This window comes from Sciurus carolinensis, chromosome 15 (assembly GCF_902686445.1).
Source record: "Sciurus carolinensis chromosome 15, mSciCar1.2, whole genome shotgun sequence".
NCBI classification, from domain to species: domain Eukaryota; kingdom Metazoa; phylum Chordata; class Mammalia; order Rodentia; family Sciuridae; genus Sciurus; species Sciurus carolinensis.
The window spans coordinates 4,858,690-4,871,132 of record NC_062227.1 but is presented as its reverse complement, the minus strand read 5'-3'; the positions used below and the strand labels follow the sequence as shown (position 1 = coordinate 4,871,132).

At 43.1% G+C, this 12,443-nt stretch overlaps 1 protein-coding gene across 20 annotated transcripts in view; it reads right to left on the bottom strand.

Annotated features, from left to right (window-relative positions):
- Window positions 1-12,443, bottom strand: part of Aopep (aminopeptidase O (putative)) — a 316,057-nt gene that overhangs the window by 257,385 nt on the left and 46,229 nt on the right. For all 20 annotated transcript variants that reach the window (XR_007105155.1, XR_007105156.1, XR_007105157.1 and 17 more), the window contains one exon: window positions 1,549-1,715. Coding sequence is in view for 13 of the 20 variants with exons in the window: in XM_047526141.1 (XP_047382097.1) it covers window positions 1,549-1,715 (167 nt within the window). In the remaining 7 variants the exon portion in view is untranslated. The remainder of the gene's footprint in view (window positions 1-1,548; window positions 1,716-12,443) is intronic.

The window sequence follows — 12,443 nt, the reverse complement described above, 5'->3', positions numbered from 1 at the left end:
TTTTGGAAAACAGATCATTAGTCCTCATTTCACAATTCTGTTGAGAATAATCTACAGAGAGTAAATAGTCAAATACAAAAATTAAGCTATAAACAAAACAGGTGAATCTGAGAACAAAGGAAGACTTTCCAAGAGAAATTTGATAAATTTGATTTCATAAAAATTTAAATATCCTAAAGATAAGAAACATCATATAAAATTAAAGGGTATAATATCTTTAATTTTTTAAGGAGTTAATCAAATTTAAAAACACAACACACTATTGAAAAACTCACAATGTCCTCAGTATAAAAGTGGGCAAAGGAAATGAACAGATAGAAATGAAAATGGTCAAGAAACCGGTAAGAACACCCGAAAATCACTGACAACCACAGTGACCCACATCACACAGTCACACCCCTCGCGCATCTGATGAGCAGAATTCCAGGAAGCCATGGCCTCACAATCACTGAGGGGTGTGTGAACTGGCACAGCCCCCAGAAAGCAACGTGGGATATGCACCAACAGTCTTAAACACGCTCACACCTCAGGCTCGGCACTTCCACTTCATATAAAGTGTCTCCTCAGGAACTTTGTGATAGGAAAGAAAATCTGGAAACGATCAAAATATCTGACAACATGGGAGTGTTAAATAAATTCTGATATATTCATATAACAAAATCTCATGCCAACATTAAATTATATTTAAAATCACTCAATAACCTGAAAAATGTTCAATATTCACTATGAGTGAAGAAAGCAGAATAAACACTGTTAAATGCTATGATGACAATTGTGAATAATTCTTACTATACACACAGATTTTAAATCTGGAGGGAAATGCAAAAACACGTTAGCAATCATTTCCTCTGAAATTATTTAACTTTATTATTTTTACTTCTTTGTATATTTTAAAGTTTCTATAATGAGAATGTGGGAAGAGACGCCATATTTTAAATAAATAATACAACTAAAACTTTTACCTATCATCAACATGCTCAGGATTTGAACTAACAGATTAGTTCTGGAAGAGCAAGTAATTCCCAGATGAAAACCTGAAGAATGCATTATCACTTGCCTTCCAACTTTCTAACACACCTTTGGTTCAGAACTTTATGTAGCCAAGCTGTGTAGAATGGCTCCTCTACCAGGACAACCCAGTGGGCCAGTCAACAGGAGCACTCTCAATATAATAAAAAATCAGGTACAGACACCACGTCCAAACCACAGATAATTCAACTGTAATGGTGTTTCCATGACACTCTTGCCTGCCGAGTCTTCATCCAAGACCACCCATTTACAGCCCACAAGCCACTAGGGGAAAGTAACTGCTGAAATAATCCCTGAATTGATAACTCTGGTGTGAAGAGCCCCAAATCCCAAGCCCAGACTCCCAAGTGCCCCGCCCCAGCCCCTGCTTGTTTTCTCTGGCAGGATGTTTTATAGTATGTTCATTTCCAACTCAACTAATAAAGCAGCTCTTTAAAGTTTAGAAAAACACTTCTTATGGGGTTCCTGGGTCCAGCATGTGTGCAATACATAAATAAGCAAAGAACACATGTACAGTACCTTCCCGAAGCTGTGCTGGCTTGGCAGAATTTTCCCCACTCATTAAAACAACAAAAGATGCAGCTGCTCGGACCGTAGCCTGCCATGTTGACATGGCAACGGGTGGCTCCTGGCAGGGAAAAAGGGCCCTGTTGTTTATGGGCGATCCCACAGTATAAACACACGGCCTGCAGAAAAAGACAAAGACACAAAGGGGGATCCTTAAAATGAGTTGTCATTTTTCTCACCACCATGGTAGTGAAGGTTAAGTTGAACTTTCAAAGTGAAAACATTCGAGGCTTTGTAGCTGACTGGTTTCAAAGCACACTGAACTGGAGCTGCCAAGGGGCTGGCAATGCAAATAGCTGAGTGGTTATTTCTCCCAAATGAATTACTGAAGTATGTAAAGAGGATTTTTTTTTTAAGGAGAAAAATATTTTTTGGATAAAGTTTTAAATACAAGTCTGCCAAGTACATACCCCTGCGCCTCCCCTTAGGCTCTTATGCCTTCAAAAGAAAAAAGTTTTAGCAACATTCTTACACACTTTTTGGAAAGTATTCTGGAAAAGAAAATATGTTTGGAGATCACTGAGATATTAATGCTTGGAAAAACAAGCTGGTGGTCTCAAATCCAGTGCTGGCAGGCAGATACCCCAATCTTAGAAACCACCTTCTCCAATGGAAGCCTTGTGGGAATCCTTGTGTGAAGGCCAAGAACAGGGGCTGGCATGTAAACAGGACTGTGGGTCCCGACATCCAGGCTTGTGATGGGAAGGCCAAGTGTACAGAGCTGTTACCAGCAAGTGTACCAAACCAATGATGGCAAGACTCTGCTACACAAAAAATATAAACCCACCCAAACCGAGGAGTCTTCCACGATTAAGCCATGGCTGAGAGGTGGAAAGGACCTACAAAATCAAAGGAATTCATTCTTTTGAATCACAGAGCAGAAGGCACAAGACTGACTCCTCAGGAAAATATTACCACTTTTTGTTTTTCAGGATTTATGACAAACATGATGTTGTTTGATCAGCTTGATTTACAGTGTAAGTGAACAGCAAAGAAACAGCACCACTTCTTTTTGACAAACCGGTTTTCCTTTCCATTGACACCCTACAATGTGCAGGAGCACAAGAATGACAGTCCTACGCTGTGGGTCAGGGTCCAGTGAGGAGAAGAGAGCCCAGCAGGACCCTCCCAAGTAGAGGTGACCACATAGGAAACTGGGCACAAATGACATAGGAGCTGAGAAGCCAATAGGCACAGTGAGGCAAGCCAGAGACCAGTCCCAGCAGTGAGCAATGGGGACTTCTCTGAGTGGAGGAGCTATGTCACCAGGCCACAGCAATAGGGGCACCTGGCAAAAGCCCAAGTTACAGGGGACTGTCCAGTAGGAGTCAGGACTACAGAGGAGACACAGTCATACGCAAGCAGGGAGAAATAAGAGATGGCTTGGTTCTTGCCAACTGCAGCTCTTAAATCTTCCATCAGTGCCCACCATTGGCCAAACCTAGCAGGAAGCCAGAAGACAAGAGCCTGGGAAATGAAGTCCTTCCTCAGGGGAGATCAGGTTGACAGCAGAACTGGGTCTTAGGGCGAACAGAGGGCGCGGTGCATGCAAACTTACCCAGAAATGAGCATGCCAGGCAACGCGGTTTCAAAGAAAGTCAGAAAATGTTAGTCAGGATGGCTTACCAATTTATTAAGTGACTGTAGGCAAGTCCCTTCACCTGCCTGTCATGGGTAAAACGAGGACAGGGAAGGACAGGTAGGTGACCTTTATTGTCTATTCTGGCTAGTAAGTCTATGATTCTTTATCTCAAGTTCATAGTTCCAAGAATAAAGAGCGAATTTTCATATAAGGCCCCAGATTCTCCATCAATTTCAATGAGTTCTGAGCTCCCACTCTGGTCCCCTTGGGTCCTTGGTTAATTGGCTTAACCTTAGTTAACTGTCCAGCCTCAGGCTGTTTAAGATCCTAATAAGAGAGGCTGCTAGTTCTAACCTCCTCCCAAGTGGGGCAGCAGTAGGCAGAGGAATCCCATAGCAGCTCAAATCACCCAGGCAGATGGTGTCAAGGATGCCTAATTTGGAAAATTCTGCTTATTGCGTGTTTTCTTTTTCCCCAAAAGCCCATCTGAGAGGAAGGTCCCCAGAAGGAGAAGAAAGAACAGTGAATAGGGGACATATTCTTACTGGCCAAGTGGTTGTACAACTCCTGCATCCTCTGACAGCAGGAGACAATGAGAAAGAGGGCTTTTTTTCTCACAGAAGCAGAAAGGACTTTCTGGTTTGAGAGTTCCAGAAAGCCCCTTCCAGTCTCAAGGCACTTGTGGCGGGAAACCCGTGAAGGTCACAGAGAAGTGAAGCTCCTTGTCTAGCGCTCTCCTCAGACCTTGTGCACGAGAAAGCCTGACCCCACCTGGGGGCTCAAGTCCCAAGGTGCTCAGGCCCAGTCTGAAAGTATCTGGGCAGCTCCAGAGTGAGGGGTCCTCTCTGCCCTGCACAGGGAACAAACCCTCCCTGAGAAACCTGGCCTGCCAACACACTGCTCTTTTGCTCCCTGTGAGGCTGGCAGGCTGGGCCAGAGGCACCATGCACTCCACCTGTGTCCCAGGCCTGCGGGCTCCCGGGCTTCCTCCAGCAGACTCCACACCTCTTCCCTAAAGAAACAATCAGGTTTTAGATGAGTCACGTCTGAGAAATCCTGCACAGGAGAAATGGAAGGATTTGGTAACTTATCTGCTGAAGGAGATAAAGAGGAAAGGGAGACCTCTTTGAGGCATCAGCTTCTAAGCTGAGCCCCCAGTGACTCTGCCACCTGCTATTCACACCAGCATGTAGTCACTTCCATACTGAACCAGGATTTGTCTTTGTGACCAACAGAATGTGGCAGAAGTGATGACCATTCTCATCTTATTGCTGAGATGAGATTATTTAAAACATCAGTGGCTTCTGTCTTTGGGGTTCTCTTCTCTCTCTCTCTCCCTCTCACCATCTGCTCTGTGGGAATCTGGCTGCCAAGTCCTGAGAACAGTCAGCAGCCTAGGGGAGGAGCCCACATGGTGAGGAATGGAGACCTCTGGTCAATCAGTCAGAAACTGAGCTTGCAATGACCACAGGACTGAATGTGGAAGAGAATTTTCCATCTCACTCAGGTCCTGAGATGCCCACAGGCCCGTCTGAGAGCTGGACCACAACCCCATAGGAGGGTCTGAGCCAGGAGCTACAGATAGCCTGCTCCTGGATTCCTGACCCTCAAAAGCTAGGCAACATTGCAATGTTGGTTGTTTCAGGCTGATCAATTTTGGAACAATTCGTTATGCAGTTATAGACAATGAACACAGAATTTTCTGAGGTTTCTGGCTCAAGTGACAAGATGGTTGGTAATGCTACTAAGCTAGGAAACTCAGGAAGGGGCAAGGGGAGAAGATAAAGGGCCCCTAACTGTTTCATCTGTTTACAAAGGGCTTTACACAGCATCCAGCAGAGGTCAATTTATGGATATTGGAGGCTGTGTTGCTGGGGGATTTTTTAATGTATTTTTTAGTTGTAGGTGGACACAATACCTTTATTTTACTTTTATGTGGTGCTGAGGATCGAGCCCAGGGCCTCATGCATTCTAGGCGAGTGCTCCACCCGTGAGCCACAGCCTCAGCCCTGGAGACTTGTTAATCCCAGTGTGGTGTCCAAAAATGGGACTGAGGGTCTAAAATCAGAGCTAACGTGACTTTAGAAGCAGCAGTGATCTGCAGGCAGACTGGAGCCAGTGTGCCAACAAGTCAGGGGAAATCCTTCCACTGCCTGGCTGAAAAATCCACATTTTTTCCTCCCCGATTTTGAATTATGTCCCCTCTCACAATCTAGTTCAAGACATTTTGTTCTAGAATTTTGTCCAGATTCCCTCTGTCATTCTCTTCCTTTCTGCCATTTTGTTGCCTGGGCAACTAAACTCTTTCATCAAGGGGTTTGTTACCTGGTCAGGCCCTAAGGAAGCACCGCCTCCAACATCTTGATGTCCTCAGGATTCTCTTTCCCTACCCTACCCTCTACACGGCTGAAATGCCCTTTCTGTTAAAGTCAAAATGTTTTCTTTCTAACTTCCCACTTGGCATCCCAGAGTTACAGCTCTGAAAGTGTAGGTCCAGCCACCAGTCTTAACAGCCACACCCATAAACACACCCATGTCTAGAGTAAGACTCGATCGCTTTTTGTTGGAACGTTTTCACAGATGGAGGGAGGCCCTAGGCACGCCTTCTTGAAAACGCAGTCCCTTTGTGATCCCAGCGGCCTCTTCTCTGCCCTTCCCTCTTTCTCAGCTATAGGCTCACTCCTCCCTTCCCAACATGCCCAAACCAAGTGCCAGGGCTTAGACTCTTTATAACTAAAAGCCTTTGATCTTTTACAGCTTGGTATCCAGCACGTCTCACATCCTAGTGCAAACACTGAAAACGAGTTAAAGTTAGGTAACTATCTTTTAACAGAGATGAAAGCTTCATCCTGTGGATAAGTCCTGATGGAATTTGGGGCAACTGCCAGCAGACGCAGGATAGTAAACATGGGTCTTCACAGAGTCATGTAATGGTCCTCCCTTATGTAGGGACTCAAGAGAAAAGATGGCTCCCGTCATGCACACATTCAAATGAGACTCACTGCATATGCAAGCTGACTGCCTGCTTCCCTGGCCCCTCACCCAGAGGGGAGGAAAATCAATGTGCATTTATAAACAGGCTGTGCAGCATCTGAATGTGTAATCACTGAAATAAATGCAGCTGTGTTTATTCAACATGCACAGCCTTGCACCTCAGCTCTGTTGCTAAAGGGCTTGTGGGAGAGATGTGCAGGCGCCAGCCTGGAATTCTCTGATGCTTCTAACGTCATTATTTCCAGACGGAATAATTCCTTCTAGCACGCAAAGGAAAACGCTCTCTTACCAGGGTTCACATCTCACATGCCCTGGGAGATCCACCCCTGAGGGAGACCCCCTGGGCAGCCCAGGTTCCCTGCAGAGGAGTTGGGATTAAGGACAACACAATCACAAAGAAAAGGGAAATGTGGTAAGATGGGTGGAGAGGCAGGTCCATGGCTCCCTGCCTTTAAAGAACTTCTAACCCGAGAGAACCTGTACAGTAACAATTGCTTCAGCTTCCTGTTAAATGCCTGTGTTCATGGAGTGGTCAGAGGAAGCCAAGCCACACTGACCGTGCCTCCAAGGTAAGCATCCTCAGGAGCTGGCTATAAGGGAAACTGTAGAGAGGGGATTCACTGGAACCATGTGTTTTCTTGCTCCTCAGTTGACAACTATGTGCATTCGTCTTTTTGCAGTCACGAGAAAAGTTCAAAACAGTTGATAAGTTCCACTACTTTCCATCAAGTCGCCCCTTTTCAGAGACTGGTGATCATAGTTCAGGTACTGAGGAAAGTCTGCGGGGAGAATCAGTAGGAGGTGACGAGCCTGCAGGACCCACGTGTATTGTGGATGGGATCTTTCCAACAGTGAGGCCTGGTCTCTGTGCCATGGCCAGGAGCCACATACAGGACACATCAGTCATCATCTTTTAAAAGTTTCCTGGGTTACAAAGTCTTCAGGCCTTCTCCAGTCTTGTTCAATCTGTTCTCTTTGTTCCTAATCTTCTTTACAACTCCATGTTCTCATTCAAACGAGGTTACAGTCTCCATTGTCGGTAAGCAAAAACTTTTTGCTTTCTTATGCCACAAAAACCAAGAAACCAAAATTACTGGGATAGGACAAGTCAAGTATGACTCACTCTTTCTCTCTTCCCCTACACACACCCACACCCTTTCCTTATTATCTTTCTACTTTATGGCACAATCACCAAAACCAGAATTCATCAATCATACTGACTGTACACAGGTCCAAAGAGGATGCAACTTTGATCTGGACAGGACTGAAGCAGCTCTAAGCCAGAACTTAGCCACGTCTTTATTGACGTGTTTTGGGCGTAAGACAGGTAAGCCGCCCATAAAGGCAAAGACAGTATTTGTCATCTGGAAGCCCGTTCATAAGCAGGGATCCAGCTTTGCATCTACAGTAGTTCTCATTTGGCGGTCCTTTCCTGGAAACTTCATTTTACACAGGAGGAAATTAAGTTCTGAGATTAAGAGCGACTTGTCTCAAGTCCTGGGCTGGTTAACACAACAGTTGAGGCCAGTACTCACGTCTCCTGCCCTCACTTCTGGGTCTGTTCAACTCACTCCACTCTCAGTCATACATGCCACCGACTTTCACTGTTTTCTGCTATTTGGTTCCTCGTTTTATGTTTGGGCATTTGGGGTACTTGTTTAGCTTAAGATCATCCCTTGCCATCTTTTCTTCATTAGGGGCTCAACTGGGATTCTGGGAAATGCAGGCATATGTAAGGATGTGGGAGGAGGAGGCTAAAACAGGAGCCCTTTCAGACATTTTTGAGTTTGGAATTACCGACTCCTTTGTAATTATATGATCATATCACAGAATTAACCTGTATTTCCAGTTTAGTTCTCATGAATTTTGTACTGGTTTCTTAAAGCAAGTGAAGAAAAAAAAAAAAAAAAAGGCACTAATTGTAGAAATGTTCCCTTTACACCCGAAATCTCTTTGGGAACATTTTCTGCTCATTCTTTTAAATTTAAAACTTTCCTTTATAATGAGATACAAAATAATAAAGTTAATTCAGTGTGTGGGGAAGGGGGTATGTTTAACATCTGATTTTGATGTCCAATTAAAAATACTCCAAAAGTGTACTTCTTTCTTGTTCCAATGGCTGAGCAATAAATATAACAAAGAAAAAAGTCACATTTTGCCAACTTTATACTGGTCAGTCTAGTCTAAATGAAAAGAACATCACAGTGCTTTAGGAAAGTTTAAATTTTAATATTACTTTAGCTTTATAATGTACTTACCCCAGTTAGTTTTCTTATCCTGAATGGCAATCCAAATTGTAGTTTTCCTAATAGGTTTCCCCTCTATCTGACCCTCATTCACTGATGTCATCGACTAAGCTGGTACCTACTAGACTACAAGGCTGCTTCCCTAACTACCATCAAGATCCTAAGGGGAAAGAGGGTGGATTATGGTTTTAAAAACCACTTAGGGGCTTCAGTTGCAGCTCAGTAGTAGAGTACTTGCCTAGCATGTGTGAAGTACTGGGTTCAATCCTCAGAACCACATAAAAATAAATAAATAAAACAAAGGTTTTGCATCCATCTACAACTAAAATTAATTAAAAAATAAATACCATTTTATTCAGTAAAACAGGAAAAATGCAAGAAATGCAAGGAAAAAGAAGAAAACACATGAACTCTGAATAAGGATTTCCATTTTTAAAGTCTTTTCTTAGGTACATTTAGGAACTAGAATCAAAAAGATATTAAGTCCTGTTCCTTTCCACCTCTGCAAGAACACCTTTATATATTCCTGACCCTGCCCCTGCTTTCACCACAATATTTTTAAAGGGCACACAAGCCCACATGGCACATCAAAGTAAACATCTTTTCCGAGAAGCGTGTAGCATAGGATTGTTAGACGTGTTCCCTCTGCCAGTCAGTCTTAAATGTCACCTGCAATCCTGTATATGAGGGTGGAGGCCAAGAAGGACCTTTAGGTTCAAGAGCTGGCACAGCTCCAGTGGCTGAACCAAGACAGGCGAACGGAGGGTATAACCTCCAGGTACTTCACGTTAGAACTAGAATGACAACGGGGAAGAAAAACTACTGACGATTATGTAGAGGATGACCTCTCTTTCTTTTATTAATTTTGAACACCCTGGTTCTTCTCCAGAGACGCTGCACTTACTGACAGAAGGGGAGGACAGCTCTTACAGAGGGATCTCAGGAGAGAAAGATGGTGACTTTCCTAAGTCTGAAGTTTTTTTTTTTTTTTTAATAAACTTTCTTTTGAACAGTTTTAGATGTTCAGATGTTTTTAAAGATAATGCCCAGTTTCTCCTATTATATATCTATATCTATATCTATCTCCATTTATATATCTTATTGGTCACAAGGAGTGAACATTACTGATACCCAAAGTGTACACTGCATTCAGAGTTCCTCGGTTTTTCCTGACTATCCTTTTGCCATCTCAGGACACTAGATCACTTTCAATCATCATGTCTCCACAGGCTCCTCCTGACTCTGACAATTCCTTAGACTTTGCTTGTTCATGCTGCTCTTGACGGTGTTGAAGAATACTCTCTGATACTGTGCCAAATGCTCCTCAGTTGGGATTTCTCTAATGTTTTTCTCAAAATTTGGAGTTAGGTCTTTGGGGAGGAAGACCACAAAAATTGCCTTTTTCATTACATCATACCCAAGGGACACACCATCAGTCTGCCTATCTCCCTTGATACTGGCCCAGATCATCCTGGAGACAGCACAGCCAGCTTTCCCAGGTGTAAAGTCACTCTCCCTCTCTCCGTCCCACATTCTTTGGAAGGGAGCAGTACATGCAGTTCACACCCACAGAGCCGGCGTGAGGCTCCGGTCCTGCAGGATGGGAAGCAGACGTGGCTGACTCAGAACTCTCCTGCACTGTGCCTCTGTTCTTCAGCACCTGGCCATTTGTCCAACTACTTATTTCTATCACTTTGGACTTAGGAACATTTGTTGTGCACTCTGGGTCTTCAGGCAGAACTACTACCATCAGGAGCTCTTTCAGGTGGCTGCTTGTCCCTTGGACACTCTCCCGCTACGGTGGGTGTCTGCTACTGTTGGAACACTTCCTTATTTTCTGACACTATAAGAAGCTCCACGCCCACCTTGTATATTCTCGTCCCAGTCCTGGCCATTTCTCCAAGAAACTGGTTCCTTTCATTAGAGAATGGTATCAGAAACCATGACCTAGGACCTGGGTGTACTCACTGCTTCTGGGCTCTCTCAGATGATGAGCAAAGAAATATATGTATGTGCACTAACCCTTGGAAACGTACATGTCTGTATTTCTATACTCAATCTTTCATATTGTATTAAGATAAACTTGAGTTTGCAGCAATGTCTCCAACTCTGATCCATTGTGAATGGACCATTCTAGCCTCTTCCCCTTGTGAAGGGTAAATATTTTCGTAGTAACTAAAACAGTGTGGTAACCTCCCACTTCACCAGTGAGAGGCCTGGTTTTGGCCTTCTGGTGCCCATTTATATAGCTGCTCCATTCCACCGCACGGGCACAGCATCATCAGCACTGCCAACCTGCACCCCATGGGAAACAAGTTCATCAACTCCATTACAGGATCATGTACTGCAGCCTGTTCTGACCTGTCTTACAGACTCCATCATCTCCAAAGTTACTGAGGGCAGGCTGGGATAGAGCGTAGTGACATCTCTGTCACTGCCGAGCACATGTGAGTTCCTGGGTTTAACCCCAGCGCCACTCACACACGAGAAAACAAAGTTACTTAGGGTGACACTTTCCCTGCTGCCTTCCCAGGGGCTGCTTCACACAGCTGTCACAGACTGCATCGCATTTTGCCTTCCATCCTGGGATTATCTGACCTCCCACATGATTATTTATTATCAGACAAAATGATTTAAGTTTTATTCTTTACTGTCATGGGGAGGGGGGGTGGAAAACCACTGGTAGAAACTGAAACATTGCAATACAGAAATTTGTAAGTTTTTGTCTAATTTCTGCTTTAAAATAGAAATTTATGGAAAGTTAGTATAATTTTTAAAATGTACTTTAAAACTTTGCATATAAGCAACATGAGAAAGATCAAAAGTAAGAAAAGCTACTTCTTTTCACAACTGAGATACTGATTTTTCTAGGAGTTTGTCACTTTATTAAATTTTCCTATCTTTTATTCCTATCAGGAATAAAAGGTTTCCCACCCAGGACTAAGACTTCATGGTAAATATACTGACAGTGTTCTGCCACTCATGAGTAGACATTTTAGTAATAACTAGTTCAGTTCAGTAGTGATCTAAAATGGTAACAACTACTTTAGTTTTAATAAATGTTGACTATGCCCTGGAGGAAATAAGCTCTATCTAATTGTATTTTTCAAATAATTATGAAATTTTATGTTTTCAAGTAATTATAATTCACAAAGTATTATGACCTGACAATTACTGTTCATTCACATTGCTGTCTGGCAACCTAGAATCCTTAGTCAACTTCAAAGCATCCAAACTGTTACCCGTAAAGCCTAACACTTACTCATTAGCACGTGGGAGAGTCAGAGCGGTTTGGCGACCATTCAAGTCTAATGTCTTTCCTTGTTGAAAGCACTTAGGAGAGAAAGTCATGTTTGAGGCCATTAACATTTCTTCCAAACAATGTCAATAGTTTCTTCTTTCCCATTACTCTATTCAAAAATATTTGGGAGTATAAAAACTATAATTTCTTAGCTAAATATTCAAAGATGTATACTGTTAAATCTTATTGAAAATCACATTTTTAATAATTTCATACAAATCTAGATATACAATAAGAACACCTGTTTCTTTCTCTCTGCGTCTCCAAAGAAAATCCAATAACTTATTCCATAAATCAATCACTATGCTTTGATACTGATGTAAGTTTATCCAAACTCTGTAATTTCCCAAAGGCTGTCTCAGACTAGCAGAAATGAGACAGAAAGTGAACTCATTCTGAGAGGGCTAGGGACCAGAGCGGGAGGTAAGATTAGAGGCAAAGAATGGGACAATTAGAGCTCAAAGTCAAAGTGATGCTTAAAAAAAAAAAAATCTAAGAAGTATTTTTTTGGGGGGAGCCATGTAAGTAACTGCAGGACAGTCCTGCTCCCAAAGATGTAAAGAAGGCTCACGAAGGCAGCAACAGAGATCCACATCCCTCCACCCAAGCTCTGCAGTGATTGGTGGTACATTAGCACACACAAAAAAAACAGGCAAAATAATGAATTAAATGAGGGGTGGGGGGAAGGGAAGATAATAGAATGAGACAAACATCATTACCCTAC